At 39.7% G+C, this 25000-nt stretch overlaps 1 protein-coding gene across 1 annotated transcript; it reads right to left on the reverse strand.

Moving 5' to 3' along the window:
* Nucleotides 1-643: 643 nt before the first annotated feature.
* LOC109922524 (von Willebrand factor A domain-containing protein 5B1-like) lies at nt 644-24995 on the reverse strand (the record flags this gene model as incomplete). The annotated part of the gene is made up of 10 exons (XM_048592907.1): nt 644-951; nt 2960-3088; nt 6313-6450; nt 7078-7413; nt 8158-8413; nt 13168-13454; nt 16684-16897; nt 18435-18620; nt 20534-20648; nt 24838-24995. Coding segments are annotated over 10 exons (1908 nt in total), but the record flags the coding sequence as incomplete, so codon positions are not given.
* Between the last annotated feature and the right edge of the window lie 5 nt (nt 24996-25000).

Here is a 25000-nt window from a genome sequence, read left to right on the forward strand (position 1 = left end):
AGCACTTTCTGTACATTTGGTTGTTTAAGTCACTCTTTGGTACAGTGTTCGGAGCAGTCAGTGCACCTAAATACCAAGACATTGAAATTTTAGAGGGGGGATTGTTGCTGCTGTCTGACCTAAATCAATTCTACATTGAGTGACTGGGTAATACCAATAATGGCACAACACATAAGTCTGGAACCAAATCCATCTTATTTGCCAAGCTCACCTGATGGCATATGTTACTTTAGAGTGAAAACGTTGCAAGTTCAAACATTGCTCCAGTATGTGAATCAGTTAATCCATCATATTTGTGCTGGCTCTTTATCAGAGCAATCAAACATGAATGTCAAAACCATTTTTTCACTACATAACCCTGTGCCTTCCTCGCTTTTGTATGTTTATTGCTTCACTTCCCCTTAAAACAAAGCAATTATCTCTGGCACATCTACCTCCTGAAATTTATTTTTCCATGCTCGCTCACCCTAATTTTTTCCTTCCCTCACCTCACTTACACCAACAACAGTCATGATCTCTCGGCATTTGTTTGCCTAGATAACAACTAATTCATTTGGAGATAAATCAATGTTAATTCAAAGGCTCTATTTTGAAGTTTTTATGTTTTGTTGACAGACATACAAAGGAATAAGGTTAATCAGGAGCTGCAGCATAGTAGACCATGAAAAGAGACAAATATTCTAAAATCAACAGCATAGATCTTACAGAAACCAAAATTTTACATTGTTTTCAAGTGTGTTCAATCAATTTCAGTGCATTTGCAACATTTCCATGTAATATTTTAGTAGGTGGCTCAATTTTGTAAAGATCTGACAGGGAATAAGTGTGAGTACTGCCAAAACATTCCTTGAAGATAAGCAGATTATATACCATCTATGATACTTTGTCTTTCCCACCCGGAGGATGAGGAAGAGCCCATGCTGGTTGGAGAAGCTGGAATTTCTTCTTTTTCTGTAAAAAACAAAAACATATCTTATACTTTCAGTTCTGTTTCATTCAATGTATACTTACTTTTGAAATTTGCCCTAGCTCATGCCTACCAGAAAAGTTCCTGCAAGTTTTAGAAACTATTGTATATAAAAAATCCTTATATACCACAAAAATTGCGCATGGAGATTGCAAATTAAATCAACTTTTGTATCTTACTACTCCTCAACAAATATAAAAGTCAAGCACTTATCACAGGAAAAACTTTGATTGGAGATTTAACAGAACTGATTTTGGTATCCTCTTGAGCATGCTGCTGAATTTAGCTATCACTTATAAATATTACAACTTTAAATATTTTCTCCCCTTCATTGGCATTGCTGATAAACTCATGATGACTATTTACTATCTGATAGAATTTATGGGATCTGAAGTAAAATCATTAAGTCATTATTACTTGTAAAGTTCAATTAGGAAAGGAAACTTCTACCCCACTGTTACATTTTATAATTATATTGACTAAAGGGGACAGTAGTTATTAGGACAAGAATACCTTATTGGTTGGACACTGACTGTTGTACAGATCTGATAAAACTTATTGATCAGGAAGAAATCTGAGATACATTAATGATATCAGCCTGGATTCTTGTGCCACTATTATGAGATCTACCACAGAATGAAGAACATATTTGTGACTTGAAAAGTCACTTGTTGATGGGTAAGGGGGCAAAGCAATGTGGTGCAATAAGTTAATAAAACAAAACTTGTATTTACATTGTGCATCTAGATTCTGACAAAATGCTTATGAATCATTTCTTGAAATGTAGTCACAGTTATGAGCTAACAACGGTAGCAGACAAATTGTGCAAGGACAGAGTGAGAAGTGAACAGTCCATAGAAATGGGCAAGATTTTCCAGAGAGTCAGGCACACTCAGATTGTCACTCCATACTTTTTTTTGTGTTAAAAAAAAAGCTCCACATTGCTGACAGGAGATTCTGATTGGTATTCTTCAGAAATGTACAGCGTACTTTAAATCTGACAGGTCCCTCATAATGCAGAGAAGGCCAAACCACACCTCCTTTTCTCACAACAATCAGTTACTGTATTCTGTGATTTAAATGTCCAGAATCACCAAAAGCCATTGTGACACTCCCTGTAAATTGGGTAAGTATGCAAAATAAGTGTGAGGTCAGGGTGCTAGGATGGGTCGGGTTCCAGGTGAGAAGGGTCCAGGTGGGTAAAGGATAGCATGCCAGCTAAGCAGCATACCAGGTGGGTAGGGTTCCAGCATGCAAGGTGAAAAGGGAGCCAGTTAAGTGATGGAGAGTCACAATGGATGGTGGTGGAGTGGGTATTGGGTCCTGTGGGAAGAAGGAGGTGTGGTTGAGTGGGGGCATGGCAATTTGGGGGATGGTCAGTTCAATAGTTACCAAGGAGTTAGGCTAGATTTTTAATTGCCTTCCTTTTCCTGGGTAGATGTCATTTAACTGCAGTGGAACTCTCTGATTTAAATGGAAGTATTACAGGAATCGGGGAACTGCTCATCAGAGTCTTCAATTTCTTGGTAATTTCCTTAGAATCTGCCATGTTGGAGGTTTCGTAGAATCTCAAAATGCAGCACCAATCTACGCTACAGAAACAACTATCTGGTCATTGGAAAATCCAAGCCATTGTATCTGAACTCATTTTCTGCTGTCACATTCAACTGTTTTTGCTCAATGCTGGGGCTGCTTATGAGATTCACACATACCTCTCACCAATAGGGGAACTTGAAACAAACATAACCTTACATGGACCAGGTTAATTAAAAGGGAAATAAAGGGAAAACCACCTCTACAAATCCTGCATGGGTGCAAGTAAAGAGGTCCACTGGGATATACTGGGGAAAAAGAGATGTTGGCAAAAGCATAACTAAAATTGTAAAGCTTAACAATAAGAAACTCTTTCTCTACTTTACCAATTTGAACAGAACTTGATTTGAGTTATAAAGAGTGGCTGATAGGATTATTTACACATAGCAATAACATTACCTGTTGATACGAGCAACTCATCTAAGTCCTCAGAATCTTGGCTTGAGTGCCTTCGGCCCAATCCAACAGAATAACTTCTCTGCCGCTTGGTTCCTGAGCAAGAACCTCGAGTTTGGTTGAATTTACTTCCTTGATAAAACCAAGAGAGAATCTGTGTGATCAATAGTGCACAGGAATGCAGCTCTATGTAAGTATTCCATTGTTATGGTATAGTCCTAGCAGAGGCACTTTTACTAGAAAATTACTTGGTCACAAGGAAATGCTTGTGAATATACATTTTTAACTTTGAGTGTAAGCTTGAACTCTAAAATCCATTTGGAAAACATACACAATTTTGAAGGACATTTGTGATTGGATTTGCTGACAGCCTTGAAAGTGACTGCCTCTCTTGCCATTACTTTATTCCTCTTTGGTCTTTAAAGGCTAATGGCTCAGCATACATTCATTGCAAATGCTTTGAAGTGCCCTGGGACACGTTATTATACCCAAAATGTTACACGATATCTGCCTTGGCTCATAGTTCTGCTGTTCACGATTCAAGCCAACGTTTATCTTTCAACTAATAGTACTAATAATATAATCATTTATCTATTGTTTTAATTTGTGTGATTCTGTTGTGCCAAAATTGGTAACCAAATTGCCTAGATTACAACATTGGTAATTCAAAGCTATTTAATTGGCTGTAAAGCATTTTGTAGCATCTTGAAGTTATGAAAGACACTATATAATTGCAAGCTCTTTATTTCCATAAATGCAAATTGTTGTCACTTGACAATAAAAAAAATTGGAATGTTAACAACTTTACATTAGTATATATTGATTTTCTGCAGATGATGTAAATGAGTAAATTAATAAACTATTGGCCTGACTTTTCTAGAAGTGGCTCTTAATGTTTCTTGAGGCAATTTTATTACTTAATTCATAATAATGTTTCTGTCAGCTCAAAAGTTACATTCATCTTTACTGTCTCTTGGGATTAAATGTATTTTAAGAAGTAATATCTTCCAAGAAAAGGCACTATTAAACTAGTCAAAAAATATTTTATTGCCACAAAATAAAACAGTGTGAATTGCACTAAGTTTCATTTGATTTGTCACATGGTCGAAATGATGTACAACTGATCTCTTTCCTTTAACAAAGAGCTTTGCCAAACAAATTTATAAGACATTGGTCCACCCAAAACATTGTTATTGCTGCTTCCTTCTCTCATTCGTAATTGGAAAAATTAATCAACTTTACTTCCAATTTTCATCCTTTCCTCACCTTCACCCAGTCCATCTCGGACTCTTCCCTTTCCTTCCTTGACTTATTTGTTTCCATTTCTGGGGACATACTGTCCACCACAAACCTACCAACTCCCTGTTACCTGACTACACATCATCACACACTGCTTCCTTTGGGGACTCCATTCAATTCTGCCAGTTTCTCCATCACGGTATCATCTGATTTAACGATGCCACCTTCCATAGAAGTGTCTCTGAAATGTCCTCCTGTTTTCTTAAGTGCCTCTGAAATGTCCTCCTGTTTTTATAAAAGGATTCTCACACCATGGTCAACAGATCCCTCAGCTGTGTCTGACCCATTTCCTGAAGTTCTACTCTCAGCTTTTCCCCTCATTTCCAGAAAAATAATAGGTTTCACTTTGTTTACTTTATCCATTCCAACAGCCTCTACATTCCACGGATCATCCTTCACTATTTCTGCTACCTCCAACAGGATGTCATCACCAAAAAAATCATCTCCTCTCCTTCCTTGTCAGCATTCCAAAGGGACTGTTCCATCCATGACACCCTGGTAGACTCCTCCGTCATTCCAAACACTTTCTCACTATCCTTCCTATGCAATCTTAGGTGTAACATTTGCCCTTTTACCTCCCCCCTCCACACTAGCTAAGGCTCCAAATGAACCTTCCAGGTGAATTAGTGATATACTTGTACTTCTTTCAATATACTCTGCTCTATTTGCTGTTCACAATACAATCTCCTCTACATTGGTGAGACAAAACACAGACTGGGTGATTGCTTTGGGGAACTCCACTCAGACCTAAATAATGGCCTGACCTTCCAGTTGCATACCATTTCAATACACCATCTCACTCTCATATTAACATTTCTGTCCTAGGCCTGTAAAGCACAATGCAAACTGGAGGATCAGCAACTCATTTTCTGCTCAAGCACTTTACAACCTTCAGGACTCAATGTTAAGTACAACTCCACAACATGAACAATGTCCTCCATTTTTATTACACACTGCTCCCTCACCCCCTCACCCTGCCTCATGTCTTGTTCAGCTCTCAGCTTCACAGACCTATTTTCTATTATTAACACCTACCATTAACACCTAATATTTATCTATATCTCTCCTCTACTGCCATTAGTACTCCCTTTCTCTTTTGCTTTGGACACCCTCACCATTCACTCCACTTCCCCCTTTGTCAATAACATAAAAACAAATATTTTCTTGCTCCCTTCGGTTCTGAAGAAGTATTATCAGACTCAAAACGTTCATTTTGTTTCTCTCTCCACAGATGCTGCCAGATCTGTTGAATTGCTGTAGCACTTTCTGTTTTATTTAATTTCAGATCTCCAGCATCCACAATACTTTGCTTTTAAATGTATAACTGTTCTCTTTTGGATAATCTTTGCTACGATTGTGATGTATCTTTAACAGAGTAGAACGTCAAGCCATGTCAAAATGCACTCCTACTCCCAGCTTATCTTCAGGTCATCAAAATAAAGGAAGAAAGCTTCTCAACTTCTGTTGGACAGCCTTCAACGTAAAACATTAATTCTGTTTCCTACTCCGCAGAAGCTGTTTAACTTGCTGTGCATTACCAGCATTTTCTGGTTTTACTGCTGAAGTTGATGGTAAGCTTTTGTTTCAGAATTTTAAATTGTACCATTTTGAGGATTGCAAAGCATTGCTCTCATGGAGAATGACCACACAGCCAAATGCAACATGAAAAAAAAAGTTGTATTCAAACTGTCAAATGCTGGACTCATAGGCTTGAAGAGCATTATTTGTGCCTACAGTGATAAATTAATGACAATACTGGATAGTCTCATTGGAAGTTTTAGAATCCCCACTTCTATATTTTTTCCATTCTCCTGACCACATATACATTGCTGGCTATTGGAAAATTGGAGGATGTGAGGACATAACAGCACATACCAGAGTTCTAAACTGCCTTGCATACTTTGGATCCCTGAAAAAAATGGTGCACAAGTTGACTGGTGGGCCAAATTCTCTGAACTGTTGTCTGGTATTACAATTCACTAAACATTATTTTGGCATGTGAGTGATCAATACTTTAGGTGCAAGACTGGGGGATTACAACAGCACTAGTACATTACCTGCACTTCGTATTTCCACATACGATGCTAAAGATTTCTGTGTGGCAGCATTTATCGGGATGATGGTTGTGTACTTGGACACGCTGTTACATGCTCTGCTTGTCTGAATGGTTTTCAGGCGATATCTTCTAGATGATCCTCCAGAAAATTAGACAAAAAATTCTTTAGTTCAATTTTAAACCTGGTGTCTAATTTTAAGTTTATCCTACTATATAGTTCACTTTGTACCTTGCCTGAAATTAGAGTTTCTGGGAGATTCTAAAAGCAAAATTAGTTACTTCAACATTCTTAATAATTAACTGTTCATGTATGAAATACCCATGTCCCTGCTTTATGTAAAATGCTACGTTCAAAACACTAGAACATTTAAATATTTTACAGCTAGAAATTACTTTTATGTTTTCCAGGCTTCAATGTAAAAGATCACTTGGGTACTGTACATAGAGGAAGATCAGGCAGGAGTATCACATACCTATAACAGGCATGGCCTAACTTTTCACCCACTAATGTCAAAACCAAACTTTATTTAAGAATGCCAGAAAATAGAGATGGCAGACTTCTCACAGCTATTCACAACAAAATATTTAGTTTCTCGCATGCATTAGAGCATTAACTATTTTTGTTGAGAATGTGTAATCTGTATCCATTATTCTCCAGGGGAAAGAATTTTTTTATCTTTTATCACTTAATTGAGTCTTTCAAGGTGATAATTTAAATCGTGGCCTCTAACACAGTCATTTTTACAAACTCCAAAAATGAATTTACCATATTCAATTTCACTCTCTTTCTCAGCCATATTTTCAAAGTCTCTGATGACTGATCGTGCAGTTAGCTGATGGAGGATCTCATCCCATGGATTTTCAATGACTTGTGTTGATTCCTGTTCTGACGGTGCATGGTAGAGGGAGGAAAGGTTAGCTACTACCTCCCAGGTCACTGATTTCCCACAGATCAAGCCATGAATCACTGATTTACACTGCATTATGGGCGCATCATTCACTTCACTTAAACCCAGATCCTCTGGGGCCGCTGGGGAGAAAAGATTCTCAGGATCAAAAAAAGTGTCCCAGTCAGGAGTGGGCATTTGGAACAGTAAGGTGTCTGTGGAAAAAGATAATCAGAAACAAACTCAGACATCAAAAGTCATTTTATTAATTTAAATCAAATTAAACTTTTTTGATCCATTGAAATTTAGTGCTAACTTTATAATTGTATCAGGCACCGCTGTTGCTAGATGAGATTATTACAATGTGTCGTTGTCTGCTGCCAATTTTATGAATGTTCTTACATTTCCTGTTTTTGCTTTCCCCTTCTCCTTATTCTATCACAAAGGGAGATTTCTCAGGGGTAACCAGTGCTGCAGGCTAGTATCCGGATGGCTCACATGGCATTTTTTTATTGATATCAGTTAGGTCTATGTTGTCCTCAATCAGTGTTTTTCTTCTTACATATACTTCCAGGAGTCACTGGATACCAACAAGCAATAACAGAAGGCTTGACTAAACTTTTTCCATTCTCTAACCCAACTCAGACTAACTTCATGCAGTGCTGCATGGGCCTAGGTTCTTTCATTAATTTAACCTGGAGACATCTGATCATAAAAATCCATGTGACAGCTAAGTATACCATACAGAGTCCCTAATCAAAATATTAGTCACGTTATTTATTTGATATTTTTATCTAACTGATTACCTAAAGATATTTCCAGGAGTTGTGTGAGAACTAAGATTTTGTGCAGAACTTGCTAAATCTTCAAGGCAACACTAAGGCTAACTCAGCACTTGAGTGAGTCAATCAGAAGACCACTTGTTTCATTTAAAAGATCAATTATCTAAGATCACTTACTGGAATCATTGAGGTTCCTCCTGGAGAAAGCATCAGCTTGAAATTGTTGGGATTCACAACCAATATCATTTATTCTTCCCCCAACAGACCAATTTAGAATCTGGTCTGTGGAAACCTTCTCCAAGGCCTTGCGTAGATGACGCATATCCAGCTGACCATTTGGCGAAGAGAAACTGCGGCCAGACAAAGCTGCTTGTGCTATCAGTTTTCTTTTTCTTCTTGCTTCATCCGCAGAATGGTCATGGCTTACAGTGTCCTGAAATGAAGGAGAGAATTTTACCCACTACAATAGTTTAAATGTATCAAGAAAAAGGATTGATTTGTTTCTCAAAGTAGCATAAGATGTAACTGAACTTTGAGATATTATTTCCACAGGTAACCTATTACACGGTACGGTGTGAGACATGGGTTTGGATAGATGTTCTGAAGGTTTGGTAAATGTGGGTAGAAACATCCTTCAGGATGTTAAATGGAATGGGTAGAAGTCATATTTGATCAGTTTGTTCATGGTCCACAGAAGGACTAAAGAAGCAGGCAACTTTTTCTCGTCATTTACATCCCTGGCATCTCATTTCTTTGTGATGGTTCTAATTTTTGGAGTCCTACAATACCTAAATAGAAACTTGAAATTATGTTTTACTTGACAGTAAATCAGAAAATCTAGAATCCTTCAGTTCCCTTCATCAATGGTCAGCTGCAGAATTTCTCCCTCCTTCTTTCAGCCATGTTGAGAAAGTTGGGAAAATTCAGAAAGTTAAAGAAAATAGAATCTCAATATTGAGAAATACTTTCGCTATCTTCTCCTCAAGCTTTACATGATGACTTCAGAATCTTGCTGTTATATGGCAACTGTAATATTTCCATTCATTGACATCTCATTAATATTTGAACTTACCTTACTTCTACGTGGCTTCCAATTTTTCTCTTCTTCCTGAGAAACTAGATGGTGTAAATTCCCAACATGTAAGTCAGGGCGGGTGACTTACATGCCTGGAGGCTGCAGCTTGCTAGTTACTTGCCCCAGTAATCGTCCCACTCTGTCTTCAGTACAACGTCGCTGCATGCTCCATAGCCATCATCGTCCTTGACCCTTCATCCATGTTAGTTAGCATCAGCAAATCACCAACCTCACAACATCACCATGCACTGGGACCCATTCTCACACCACTTCAGCTCTTCAATACTTTACTTTGGAGCTCAGCAAACCTTACAACTTGCAGGGCCAGGTCATTTGCATTCAGCCACACACACGAATCTTGTGCATCTGCTCAGGATGGCTCTTAGCTTGATTTCTTAGTGCTTACTTATTTTATGATACTTGGAGGTTGCCAGTCTCTGTATACTTCACATTGTTTTCTTAGCTCACACTCACTGATTTATGGACTGCCAGGCTCTGTCTGTGTCACACTGTTTTTTCAGTAGACAGTGTTTTCAGTGATCAGCTCCAGGCTGTCAGTTTCCGTGATTTCCACTTTTTTATAGCACAGAGGAACATGCAGGCTGCTTGGTCACAGTGAGGAGCAATGAATAATCAAGGGGCAGACATGGCATTGTGCTATACCATGTCACACCTGCGACGTGTGTCATCAGCTTACGTAGCAAACACACTCCATGTACTTCAACCAAACGGCCATATGTGAAAGTCAAAAGGGAGTAGTCCTTAGTGAGGTCAAGGGGGTCATGCGATCCCAATCCAGGGGATAGTCATGGTCAGAATGGTATATTGTCCTACCAGAGTCTGGGGATCAGTGTCCTTGCAATCCGGGTATTGCCATTGTCAGTCCTGCAGGCCAACTTCATCTAGTCCAGGGATTACAGGTAGGTCACTTAGGGTGTTGTTAAGACACTAGACTGGGAGAGGGCAGACTATCTTCCAAGTCATTCCGGTTGGGGGCAGAAGGGGCTTTTAGGGAGCAGGCAATGGAGTCCTGAGGAAAGTGGGCAACTCAAGTCTGAGGTTGGGGTTTAATGCACCGTGTTGTTGATAGGGCACATCCAAATGAAGGGTAACACATCATACAAAGGAGTAAAGGACTGGGTGTTCCAGGAGGGGACAGGGAGAAGGCAAACAGTCTAACACATCCAGGGCAATCTAATGTCTACATGAGGTAGTGTCGGGCCATCAAGAACATGGGAATTACAAATTCATGTGCTTTAGAGGTAACATAGACACATGTAATGTGAAGAGGCTCAAAGCAGGTGGAGGGAGGCTGAAAGGTCACAGCAAGACCAACACAAAAGGGAACACGACAGACGTGGTGGAAAAATCTTGTGTAATATGCAGAGCCTGAAAATCACTCATTAAGAATTTACAATGGAAACCTTGCCAAGTCTATGGCAATGCATTATAGATCTGTGCATGTATCCAGCAGAGCGTGGTGCACCTCGGTCTCCATGGTGATTGACAACCTCTCCATGGAGACAGCCAGATGCCACATGCCAAAGCCAGTATTAATAATGCTGGTGGACTCCTGTCTGCTGTTCCTGTGCCTATCTGTATATTTTTACAAAAGACATTAATGGTTGAGAGAGTGGGGTTTTCTTCTACCTGAGACTGAACATGTGCAATCTGGCAGTCCTCTGGGTGCCAGAGACCTTCGATCTTTCGTCCTCAACTAGCTGTGGAAACAATTCAATGACGTGCTCACCAACTTGTGCTCATGAGTGTAATTTGGAAAGAATGCCCATCGAGGTCGAAGTCTCTGGGCTAGTACATGGTACAGGTGAAGATGTTGCTAGTACATTCTCTGAGGTAGTGGTGGAGCTGAGGATCTACAGCGCTGGCTTCTTCTTTGAGGAAGCTTTTGTCACACAGCATAAGAGAGGGAATTAAATATCTAAAGAAAATGAAAGCTCGTGCACATTAAGAATGAGTTAGCATCGGTGGTAATGAGAGAGAAGAGCAGTATAGCACAATGAAGCTAGAGTGTTGGTAGGCCATTGAGGGCTCTCTGTCCATTCTTAAACAGTTGTGTTCTTCTCAGCTCATTCTAATATCTTCTCCTCATAAGGAGTGAAGTGCCTAACGTCCATCACTGATGCAGATAGAGGGATTGAGCGTGATGGAAGTGGATGGTACAGCAGTTGACAGTGACACATGAGTAGGAGAAGTGGTGAGGTCTCCCCAGGCAATGAGTAGGAAGCAGGGCAGGAAGGGTTAGTAGTTTGGGAGGATGAGGTATTTGAGAGCTGTTGGATGGACATGACGTATGTGATAATGAGAATTGTAGAGAATGAGCCTTGGCGCATTGCAGAATTAGAGTGATCCTGTGAGTGTGAGGTAGCAGAGACCTTACCCTTGCAGAGTACTGAATATCATTGGCCATTCTCTAGCTCCACTGAGAGGCTCTTCTGACTCAAGACACTGTACTGACCCGGGCTGCAGTCTTGGTCCAGTCTGGCTTGGTCTGATGGTGTGGCCTCCTGTGGTAGTCACTTCTCCTTACTCACTAGCACCTTCAGGTGCCTGTCCAAGTAGCAGGATGTGAGCTTCCCTTACTATGTTATAATGGCCGAATGCTACAGTGTGGGAGGCTGCTCCTAGCTTGCAGCATCTGAGGTGGTATGCAGCTGGCGCTAGCAGCGTAAACACCAGACTATGTCCACAGTGACGAGAACTTCCATCTCTCATGCCATGCGGCTCCTCGAGAAGGACACAAACAAACCAATTGTATAGCTAATATGGAGAAGAGCAAAAGAATAATATCTCACTCCACAAAACACTTTAAATGAAAACAGGAAAATTTTGTCCATAATTTTATTTTTAAGCCCCGCAAATAAATCTTTCCAGGCAGTCTTCTAATGTGAACTTAGTCTTTCACAAACTCTGAACCACAACATTTGACCTTCATTTAATTGTAGCCTGATAATTGTGTACATGGAAAATAGTATGTGGCTTTGATTTTATCAATAGGAGATAGTGAACTTAGGGTAATGATGATCAATTAATCTTACGTCAAGTTAAATGCACACTCCTTCTCTGGACACATCCATCTCCGACTCCTATCAAAAACCTTTAACCTTAATCTTCCTCAGAAAGTTATGAGTCCTTTGATCTAGCTGTTTCTTCATCCTTGAGAAATACAGCAGAGCTTCTAATGTATAGAGGTTTCATGGTTGGGTGAAAACAAAGAAAGTTATCGACCTTTTCATTCATAACTTATATTCACAACTATTAGATACCATTGAACATTCAACAGAATTATCACTATCCATATCCTGGAGGTTGAATAGAAATTTAACTGCAGCTTTCATATAACTACTTTGTCTACAAAAACAAATCAGAGAAATTCTGTGGCAAGTAATCCAACTCCCAATTCCCCAAAGCTGCCTGTCCACAAGGCGTAAGTCAGGCGTACGATGGAATACTTCCCATTTGCATCACCAAAAACACTCAAAAAGCTCAATACCAAACAAGAGAAAGCAGTCTACTTGACTGACACCCATCAACCAATTTAAATATTCACTCCTCGCACCACTGGCTCCCAGCAGTAGCAGTGTGTTCCATCTATAAGATGCACTGCAGCAACCTGCCACAACTCCTCCAGCAAAACTTTCCAAACCTATGAGCTTTACCACCTGGAAGTTCAAGGGCAGTGGGCTCGTGGACCCACCTCCAAATTCCTCTCCAAGTCACACACCATCTTGGCATATAATTATGTTGCCATTTCTTGACCTTTGCTTGGTCAAAATCTTGGAGCTCCCTTCTTAAGAAGCTACACCACACAGACTGGAGTGGTTCAAGAGGGCAATGACCTTCTCAAAGGCAAATTGAGATAGACAATGAATGCTAGACTTGTCAGTGATCCCATATGTTCATGCCATAAACAGAAAAAAGCTACTAAGTGTAGAGGAAATTACTGAGCTGCATTGAGAACAGTGTGTAAGCTGGAATGTGAAGGCTCAAAATTCATCTCATGTTTCAATTTAACAAAACAACGTCATTGTTACTCATTGGGAAACCATTCATCATGTAATAATATAAATTAAGTAAGCAGGCGATTTACTTACTTTATCGTCAACTAATTCAAAATTAGATGCTGCTTTTTTCGGTGATTCCCAGCGCAGCAAACCTTTCTGTCCATGATGTGCAATATTTTCCAAACCATATGGGAGGGATGTTGTTCCCCTGTCAAGCTCTGTAGAGTCACTGTTACTTGAGCCATGGGAAGGTGCATTTTGCACCCCAATTCCTTTATCACTGCAGATGGAACAGTGTGTCAGTTTATATTGTTCCTGGATGTATGAAGAATGGGATATACGCCTCCGTAAGTCATTAAATGGATCAGTCTCTGAGTCTGAAATTCCAAAAAATAAATGTGTATTTAAAAAACAATGTCCCTTCTGCCAATGATCATATTTTTATTCCCCTTTCTCTCAGAGTCAGAGTCATAGAGATGTACAGCATGGAAACAGACCCTTCAGTCTAATTCGTCCATGCTGAGCTCATATCCTAAATTAATCTAGTCCCATTTGCCAGCATTTCACACATATTCCTCGAAACCCATCTTATTCATGTACCCAACAAGATGCCTTTTAAATGTTGTAATTGTACCAGCATCCACCACCTCTGCTGGCACCTCATTCCATACACACACCACTCTCTTTGTGAAAAACCTGCCCCTTAGGTCCCTTTTAAATCTTTCCCCTCTCACGTTAAACTTATACACTTTATTTTTAGACTCCCCTACTCTAGGGAAAAGACCTTTGCTATGCAATTTATATAGGACCCTCATGATTTTATTAACCTCTATATGGTCACCCCTCAGCCTCTGATGCTCTAGGGAAAATAGCCTCAGCCTATTCAGCCTCTCGCGATAGCTCAAGCCCTCCAACCCTGGCAACATCCTTGCAAATCTTTTCTGAGCCCTTTCAAGTTTTCAAAATATCCTTCCTGTAGCAGGAAGACCAGAATTGCACACAGTATTCCAATAGTGGCCTAACCAATGTCCGGTACAGCCGCAACAAGACCTCCCAACTCCTGTACTCAATGCACTGATTAATAAAGGCACGCATACCAAACACCTTCTTCGCTATCCTGTCTACCTGCAACTCCACTTTCAAGGAACTATGAACTGGCACCCCAAGTCTCTTTGTTTGGCAACATTCCCCAGGACCCTACTGTTGAGTGTATGAATCCTGCCCTGATTTGTCTTTCTAAAATGGCAGTTGCATGTTAATTTGCTAGCTCTAAGCATAACTACTTCCTTTATGTTACGTGTGTAGTTTACACTCGGAAATTTATATTTCTCTTTTTTTCACCTTGTTTCCAACCAGTTGTAGAGTTGGAAAACAAACAAAGGGCATCTGGTGACTATCTGGTGATAAGTGTTTAGAACTAAAACAATTCTTAGCAACAGAGTTGGCAATCTGATACCTGAACGAAGCAGATCTATAGTGTTCTCCAATTCTGCGGGACACTGACGATGATTTGCCACTTGGAAACTGACTCATTGACTTACTGATGCTTGAACACAGAAGAGGCCATTCAGCCGATTCCACAGCAGTCAACAAAGATCTGACTACATTAATCCCACTTTCCGGTGTTTGGCCCTGGAGGCTGTGGATATCTAAATATTACTTAAATGGTGTGAGAGTTTCTGACTCACTCTTCCAGGAAATGAGTTCCAGACTCCCACCAAACTCTGAGAGAAAAAGATTCTCCTCAACTCTACTCATCTCTTACTTTAAATCCATGCATCATGGTTATTGATCCCTCTACTAATGGAAAAAGTAACTTCCTATCCACCCTATCTATGCCCCTCGTAGTACTATACTCCTTTGTCAAGTCCCCTCTCAACCCTTGCTGCTCCAAGGAATACAAACCCAGCCTAATCAATCTTTCCTCACAGCACAGACACTCCAGTCCAGGCAACATCCTTTTTTTTGTCCAGCTACAATCACCATTGCTTAATGCAGGGTCATTTGGTGTCAAGGGAAGAATCTTAGTCATTAGAGTCAGATCCACCACTCATTACCGAGCCATTAGCAGTCGTTCAATCTTCTAATGTTCATCTGTGGCCAGAAAGGATTTGAAAATTACTGCCAGGACCTGAGATATTTCCTTGTTGCACTGCTTAAACTGAACTGCTATACTCTACTGTGTACTTGATAGTTCCAAAATCCTCAGTAAACCAACAGTTGTTGAAGGTTTTTGGACTTAAGTATTACATCAGTAAAGAGTTTTAATCCATAGGAAAAGAAAGAGTGCAACAATATTGTTCAGATGACCTGCTTGCACTGATTCATCAGGGACAGGGTTCACAGAAATGAACATGCCAATAGTTTCTATAGATTTCAAGCACCTGGGGGAAGAGGGATTTAATGGAGTCAGTAAAAGCTTGAAACTAAATGTGTGGGGTGACTTGATTAGGTCAGATGTGAAATTTTGAATTCCTGAACGTGGGTTGGGATGCACAGATAATATCAGTGGCATGTCTATGGCACGTTGAGCCTTTTGCCAGCTTGTAGCCGTTTCATATATGGAATACATATCCATGGCATGGATACTGATTAGTGTGACACCATTTTTAAATAAAGCTTTACCCTCAGGATAAAACCAGCAGTGTATGGAAATCTCTTGGCACCCAGCTCACAATGTTTAAAGGTGGTGCAAACCACTCAGCCGTGTGTGCTTATCCGTAAGGATTATTTTATTTAACTATGGAACCAGTAATGGGAGTTTATATGGAGGCTTGGGACTGACAACAGTGTATCAGAGGTTGGGGATTTGAGGGAGGGAGGAATCTATAGTGGGGTTGAGGCATGGGGAACAAAGATGGTGGTGTCAGGGGAAGGAAGGATTGAAGTGGGATGGGCCTGGCATCTTGAGTTTGTGGGAGGGGGTCAATGGTAGTGTGGCAATGGCAGGTCAAAGTAAGAAAATAAGGGCCTAAGAGGCGGTGTCAGGACAATCCAAATGTGCATCCATTTCCTCTCAGGGGGTTGGCTAACACAGTCATTATAGGACAATGAATGAAATTGATCTACAAAAATATGGCTCATATCTTAAGTACTCTCCAGCAGCAACAAAAATAATTCAGTGAGTCAAGGCACCGAAGCTTTGGTCTATTACTCCCCTAGTAAGCTCCTCGCTTCTTCTGGCTGCAGTCCAGCTTCAAGCTGCCATGGGCTTGTGTCATGGTAATATGTGTGCACTGCGCACACAAACTATAAGAAACATATGAACACCAAAAATATAGGACAATTGCATTCGGGAGGAAGTGCTATGGGACATGGAATAAGATAAAGAAATGGATGATCCCGTAAAATACAGGACAGTTGGTCACACCGCTTTTAACTGATTGAGTTCTTTCTTCTTGGGAGATTGACATGCACCTTGTCTGACTAATTGTGCACCTTCTGATAACAAAGAACCCATAATGAATGATGAGAAAAAGGTCCAGACCCTTTGATATCAAAAGACAACCTGAAATTGAGAAGCTTCTACAGGAGGTAGGACAGGAAAAACAAAACATGGAGGATTACAATGGGGTGAAAAAAGAATCTGATGTTCATATACCGTACCTTTACAATTTTCATTCTCCTCGGCATTAGAACCTGAAAACTCTATTGAAATCTCACGGGAAATCTCCTTTAAGGCTTGCTCAATGTCATTCTTTTCAACAGGGAAAGATGGTTTGATTCCATCAGTCAGGGCTGATGTAGAAGACTCATCTTGAGCCTGAAAAATTGAATTGGTTGACCCTTTTATTGCTGTTTTAGAGATGTGCTGCTTCACCTACAATAGAGGGAATACGATTAACTTTTACTTTTCAATATTAATGTTACAGATTTACACATATACAGAACTAGTAAAGTTTCTGTTTGTTTTCATGCTGAATGGCTTTAGCACTGGCAGTTTTGACCTTTTGTTTCTACTGATGTACAGCAAAGAAAATCAACTTCAACAAAACCTGTCATTTGAATTAGACTCAGAAATTACTGGGAAAACGCAGCAGGTCTGGCAGCATCTGTGGAGAGAAAGCAGAGTTAACAGTCCATTGACCTTTCTTCTTTACTCAGTCTAATCAACTGTATTTGCTGCTCGCAATGTGGTTTCCTCTACACTGGGGAGATGAAGCATAGACAGGACGACTGCTCTGCGGAACACCTACGTTCTGTCTGCAAAAATGACCCTGATCTTCCATTTGCCTGCCATTTCAACACATCACCAGGTTCCCTGGCCAACGTCTCTATCTCAGGCTTCCTACAGTGCTCCAGTGAAGCTCAGAGCAAGTTGGAAGAACAACACCTCATTTTCCACTTCAGGACTCTGCAAACTTCTGGAACTCAATATCGAGTTCAATAATTTCAGGGTCGAAGTACTTTCTCCCAAGCTCTTACCCCAACCCTCACACATACCAGACCTTGTCATGATATGAGCTCCTAACACTAACAACCCATTAGCAGCTACTAATGGTCGCCATTGGCATCTATTGATTCTCTCAGGCTGACCTGCACCCATTCCCTTGTCTGCCCAACAGTTTTTCTCTCTCCCAGGGTTCCATCTTCACATATTGTTAACTCCTTCCTTCTCCCCCATTCCATCTTCAGCTTTTATACCGACCTTTTCCTAGTTACAATCAGTTGTGAAGAAGGGTCACTGGACCTGAAATGTTAAATCTGCTTTCTCTCCACAGATGCTACCAGACCTACTGAGCTTTTCCAGCAATTTATGATTCTGTTTCTGATTTTCAGCATCTGAAGCCTTTTGGTTTTTTGTATTGTCTTTTGAATTAACATGTATCAGTACACAGCATTTCTGAGTCTCAATCATAAGAACATAAGAATATAAGAACTGGGAGCAGGAGTAGGCCATCTAGCCCTTCGAGCCTGCTCCGCCATTCAATAAGATCATGGCTGATCCTTTCATGGACTCAGATCCACTTACCCGCGTTCTCACCGTATCCCTTAATTCCTTTATTGTTCAAAAAAAATCTACCTTTTTTTTGAAAACATTTACTGAAGTAGCGTCAACTACTTCACTGGGCAAGGAATTCCATAGATAAATAGGCACATAATCACTGTCATAAACTCCCTAAAATATACAGAAAGTTTCTTCCAGACACGGTTGTGAAGTGGTCACAATAGGGACTGTGTCACGGTGCTATCCAGCAACACGTGACATTGTGTTCTATTGAAAATGGTAACTTCAGATGCCCATTTACATTGGTTTTACATTTTTACACATTTTCCGGGTACATTTGAAATAGTAACTAACACACACACACACACACACACACACTCTCTTAGTATTTAAGGTAGACTTGATTTACCACATTCTTCTTCCTCTGAAATCCAGAAAGATCATAAATGACACCGTACCCATTGAAATGATCACCTGGATACAAAGGTCCAATGTCACTTGGAGAAAGGAGAACTTCTAAAGTATCTGGGAGATACCATTCAATGGTAATGTCACTCACAGCAGGCTCAATAGCTTTCTTTAACGATTTCATTAACTAGTGGAAAAGAGATTATAGCATTAACATTCAATTATACTAGACTAAAATCATTACAGTAGGCACATAGTCTAAGCCACAGTGTCTACCCGAAGATCGTCAATTTCAGTACATCAGAATTTCGCTCCATGAACAGTTAGTCTAGTGGAGATTCAGAGTGTAGCATATTGTTGTACAATAGAGCTAGTGCTCTTTCCCCATGATTTAAAAGCAGATATGTTTTATTAATAGTCCGAACAATTTCTCCCTTTTTCCAAAAATACAGGTGTATTATGGAAGGTATTTTTGAAGAGCACATAACATAAACGCTGCTGAAAAACTTATGGCATTAGAATGGGAACAAATACATCAAAATGTCAGCATGTAATTCCATGGTTACAGCTAGCTTGTTATGACGATAATTTTGAATCAAGTCGAGGATTTTGTTATTGAAGGAATATCAGTTGCTAAACATTAAATCCCTAACTGAAAGAATTAATATTTCTTCAGATTTATTTTGATTTTTTTTAAAATTTGAAGTTATTTTGAAACTGCATTCAATTCTGGTCTCCCTGGTATGGGAAAGATGTTGTGAAACTTGAAAGGGTTTAGAAAATATTTACAAGGATGTTGCCAGGGTTGGAGGGTTTTAACTTTGAGAGAGGCTGAATAGGCTGGGGCTATTTTCCCTGAAATGTTGAAGGCTGAGGGTGACCTTATAGAGGCTTATAAAGTCATGAGGGGCTTGAACCGGTGAATACTCAAGGCCTTTTCCTGAGTGGGGGAGTCCAAAATTATAGGGCATAGGTTTAAGGTGAGAGGGTAAAGATTTAAAAAGGACCTAAAAGGGCAACTTTTTCACGCAGAGTGGTGCATGCATGGAATGAGCTGCCAGAGGAAGTGGTGGACGCTAGTACAATTAAAATATTTAAAAGGCATCAGGATGGGTATATAAATATGAAAGATTTAGAGGGATGGGGCGAAATGCTGACAAAAGGGACTAGATTTATCTAGAATATCTGGTAGGCATGGACGAGTTGGACCGAAGGGTCTGTTTCCATGCTGTACATCTCTATGACTCCATGAAATACTGCTGGAAAGTTATATTACAAATAAGAAGAGGTACCCTGTTTTTTTGAATAAATATCGCACTAAAACAGCTGACAGGCCAAGGCAAAGCTTAAGGGAGAATGGAAGCCTCCCTGAGGACACTGTTGGTTTCATTATCTGTGCATTCATCTCTTTATTTTCTGATTCATCATTTTATATTTATGTTTGTGAATAATAAAAAAAAATTCAATTAGATGCCGCGCAGTGCCTTCTTGTTCTCATAACTAGAGTGAGAATATTTCAAACCTGGATAAAGTTTAGTCAAACGTCTGCATGCACCGGTACTACGCTATTTAATCCAAATGCACAAGAAAGGGAGAGGAAACTAATGAAGATTAATTGTTAGAGAATTGCAGGAGTAAGCTGTGAGGTAGCAACTGCAACATTGCTTTTGAGCTGCATGATCAGCCATGATTGTACGGAATGATGAAGAAGGCTTAAAGGGACAAGTGTCCTACTCCAGCTCCTCTTTTCTATGTTTCTGTATAACACAATTGTATTGTTAGGTTACACTAGTACAGTGAAATTTCAAGTATTATTAAATCAGATCTATAATGAAGTAACAAATACTTATTTGATATTTTATTTTTAATTCAAACTTCATTGCAGTAAACTGGATACTCAGAATGTTATTCAACATGACCTAGTACTTAGAGAGCAAAAGACTTACTAATTTGAAGAAATTGGCCTAAAACAGTTAAAGGTTATATGATATAATGAAAATGAAAAAAGGAGGCAAATACAGGCTGATCCAAAAAGGCCAATTTTGCATAACAGTCAAAACTACTACACGTAAAAATTATTTCTGATCATCAGCCACTTACTTTTGGTTGTAGTCGTTCACCTTCATTGAAAAATTCAACAGTTCCTCCTGTAACCTTCGCAACGCCACGCAACAACCGTTTGCAGGCATTAGGTCCCAGCCCATAACTGAAACATCTAATGAAATATTATGTCAACGTTCTGGCATTACAATTATATCCCTTGCTATACTTTATCTTTAAAACAATTATAATGAAGCTAGATATCAATATTAGTCATGATCTGGTTGAAAGGTTTACTTAATGTCTAAATACGTAATGTGAATGACACTGAACTCTGCCATCACTTTAAGCCGTATAAATTAGAGTAACTGAACCAGTTTTGCTAATAATGTTTTCCTTAGAATCAGCAGCTAACTGGATGATTGTTGGAACCCAATTTAATAAATATACCTAGTGACAAGTTTTGGTTTAACTTATTGTTAAAGGCACGTGGTGAACCTTCCCAACACTTCTCTCTCATGTAACCAATTAATTGAAGGTATATTGTGAGCCAATAGTACTAAACGGTAATTGGATATAGCTTCATGAATCAAATTAAATAGCTTGGATCACTGCCAAACAGCAGGCAAACTGTAATAAAATAATTTACCACTACACAGTAAAAAAAAGTTTTGATTTTAAATGAATGCTTGGTGATTCTGAAGCAAAGGTTTATGTTTCCTCAGACACAAACAGTTTTAATAAACTCTTTCAATCTGTTCTTTTTTTTCACTTTATTGTGACGTAGAATTATAGATGACAATTTGCTATGCATGCTGACATGCACTAATATGTTATGTAGCCTGCTATCAGCAAATGATTTCTTTTTGACAAAACCACTCATCAACATTTGACAAATCCAACTGAATATATATATTAACCAGTACAAATAAACAGATTCTCTGATGTAGCCAAGCCTTAATTAAGGAATGAGCCTTTTTCTTTAGTTTGTGAAAATCATATTATAAGGAGAAGCTGAAAATTTTTGAGTGAAGCATTCAGTTGCAATGCTATCTATGTAATTTACTTTAATTTACATTATAAATTCACAAAATGGCCAACCTTTTGAATCTTGTAAAGAGGTGATTGATTGTCTTAAAACTGCACGCATACTCCATAAGGAATATAGCACAACTGTTCAGGAGTCCATCTCCTTTTTTCATTCCTCGACTTCTCTCTCTACATTTCTGGGGAGCAATATCTAATTTAAGAGCTGGATATTATGTGCACCCACCAGGGATGTCTTTGGCAAAGCACATGTAAAATAGCCGCCCAGACAAATAGCTTCCTCCCTACCCCAGAGCTCAACCCCATAATACAGCGGGAAGGTGAATGTCAAAATCAGCAGCCCATCCACCATAAGTCAATAAATAATTAAAGTTTAATCAGCTTGCTAGAATTGACATCAATATTACCTTGCCCAAGCCATGATATGATTGGCATGGGCAGGTGGATAACGGTGCACAGGGGCAGACAAGCCCTGTATTTTGTAAATGGCAGTAAGAATGCAGGTACTAAGTTTGGAAAGAACCCTTTGTCCATTGGGGATGACCATCTCCTTGCAAGAAGATAGTACCCTCCATGCTTCCTAACGACCTGTACTTCAGAACACCCCCTCCTATCCAACTTGATCCTCTCCCTATGGTGGACAAATTCTTCCTGTCCACTAGCGCCTTGATTTATCTCACTCTGGAATCTATGGCTGTCTTATTCATGCCCCTGCCTGCAGTCTCGGCAGTGTCCACTACCAGGATCTGCCACTTTAAGGACTCTTGGCATGCTATTACTGAGGATGAGAATTCTCCTCGGTAATGGGGAAAAATTCCACTTTCAACCTGTTAATGTTGCCTGCACATTATTGACTGACTTGTAGTTGGAGTTGGAGGGGTAGGCAGTCCATCCTTTTGAATTCTCTTAATCTTCCACCTATCTTAGCAATACTTCCTTCCATTTTGTGTAAAGACTTTGTTCCATTTTCCTCGTTTTTCTATCTTCATCACATCTGTTCTGACAATTCCACCTTCCATTCCTGTGTTTACAACTGTCTTTTCCTTCAACAGAAGATTCTCTTCCAGCACGATTGACAGGTTTGTTCAGATCCTGTTCTCACCCCTTCCACCCTTTCCCATTCCACTTGATCTCACATTCTACTCAACTAGGTTTCACTTTCAACACATCTTTTTTCACCACTTCTGTAACCACAAATGTGTTGTCACCACCAAATACGCTTTCCTCTCCCCTTCCCTTTCACTATTCCAAAAGGAGTACTCCCTTGACGACTTTTTGATCTACTCCCCAAACATACACAAAATTCAATCCTTTCTGCCCATTGGGACCCTTTCATACAAGATCAGGAGATCCACAACCTGATCTTTAACTTCTCACTGCTAACCTTTCAGGCCCTTAAAGACTCCTTCCAGGTGATTTGCCTGTGAATTTTTCAAATAAGTATTCACTTCTCACAATGCAGGCTCCTCTACACTGGGAAAACCTCAAATCCAGAATGAGTGACTACTTTTTAGAACACCACTATTCATAAGCACGGCCCTGAACTCCCAGTGAAATGACATTGTAATTCTCTGGTATATTCTCACTCTGATGTCTCTGCCCTCTGCCTCCTATACTATTCCAATGAAGCTTAAACATAAAGTTTTGTAACAGCAGCTCACTTTTCGATTTAGCATTCTACAGCTTTCCAGATACAACATTTCCTTCAACACTTACAGGACATAGCTTCTGTTATTTTTTACAGATAGCAGCTGATCATGATGACTCCACTATTCCCAATCAAACCTCCACCCATGTCCTGCTTCTTTTACTTGTCTGATTACCACCACTTTGTCTCTTGTATCATCATCCCTTCTATTGTCTAATGTGTTTTGCTTTCTAGTCCATCACAGATATTCCCCTTTTATTCTTTTTCCAATGCTATCTACTTTCCCTGCCTATGTACTTGCTTAAAACCAATTACATCTTAAACCTTTTCCTGTTGTGACGAAAAGCCATCAATCTGAAAAGTTAAACTTATTTATTTCTTCACAGATGCTGCTGAATCTGCTGAGTTATTTACAGCATTTTCTGGATTTACTTTTGATACTTTGTTTTTTTCCAAAAATAAACTTTTGATGAGATGGGGTCAGTACAGTGTGGAGTTGGAGGAACATGGCAGGTCAGGCAGCATCAGAGAAGCAGGGAAGTTGATGTTTTGGGTTTACACCCTTCATCAGGACTCTAGTTCTGACCTGAAACGTCGACTCTCCTGCTCCTCTGATGCTGCCTGACCTGCTGTGTTCCTCCAGCTCCACACTGTGTTGACTCTGATGCCAGCATTTGCAGTTTTTGCTATCTCTTTAATGAGATAGAAATATGGTAGTCACCACTCAAAGGCAAAACTTTGACATTGACATTTAAGGCTTTAGGGGAAAATTGGGAAAACTTTTCTTGCCATTGTAAATCTAATTTTTTTCAGTTCAACCATGTTTTGTTGCGATACTCTCCATTACTCTCACCACTCTAACGAGAGGAAAATCCTGTTACTCTTAATTCTTTTCAGCTTTGTTAATAAAAAAGTTACAAATAAAACATATTAAAATAAAAAAGTTGTAACAAGTATGTTGGAATTGCGTGCTTGAGGATATCTTTGAAATGTCACACTCTTGAATCACTGCAACAGCATCGTTAGTCCTTTTGAAATAATCTATGTCCCTTCTGCATTATTTTTTCCATCAAGCTTAGGGTTAAGGATCACTTCAGAGTTTATAGGATAAAGAAAGCCTTTTGTTATTATTTTTAATTGTTAGTCCAACACAGAAACAATAGTTTTATACATGTTCAAGAAATCATAGAATCACTACAGCATTTTCTGGATTTACTTTTGATACTTTGTTTTTTTCCAAAAATAAACTTTTGATGAGATGGAGTCAGTATAGTGTGGAGTTGGAGGAACATGGCAGGTCAGGCAGCATCAGAGAAGTTGATGTTTTGGCCAACAAGTCCACACTGACCCTTGGAGCCTCCCACCCAGACCCATCTCCCTAATCTACACATCCTTGAACACTATGGGCAATTTAGCATGACCAATCCACCTAGCCTGCACATCTTTGGACTGTGGGAGGAAACTGGAGCACCTGGAGGAAACCCACACAGACACAGGGAGAATGTGCAAACTCCACACAGACAGTCGCCTAAGGCTGGAATTGAACCCAGGTCTCTGGTACTGTGAGACAGCAGTACTAACCAGTGAGCCACCACACAAATCAATTGATAGTACAAAGAAGCTTAATACTTCATCGAAAGTATACATGAAAGAAAGACGACAAAAGTACCTTGCAGAATTAGCATTTTTTCGCACCAGCTCGATAATCTTCCCAGCATGCTTCACTGAGGCATCCGTCAAAATAAAGAGCTGTCGAGGGTAACCTCGATGCACTGGTTGCTTGAAAATCCAGGATAATGCGCCAAGAATATTAGTGCCACCCATGTCAGCCC

This window comes from Rhincodon typus, unplaced genomic scaffold, assembly GCF_021869965.1.
Source record: "Rhincodon typus isolate 14 unplaced genomic scaffold, sRhiTyp1.1 hic_rhity00002008, whole genome shotgun sequence".
Taxonomy (NCBI): domain Eukaryota; kingdom Metazoa; phylum Chordata; class Chondrichthyes; order Orectolobiformes; family Rhincodontidae; genus Rhincodon; species Rhincodon typus.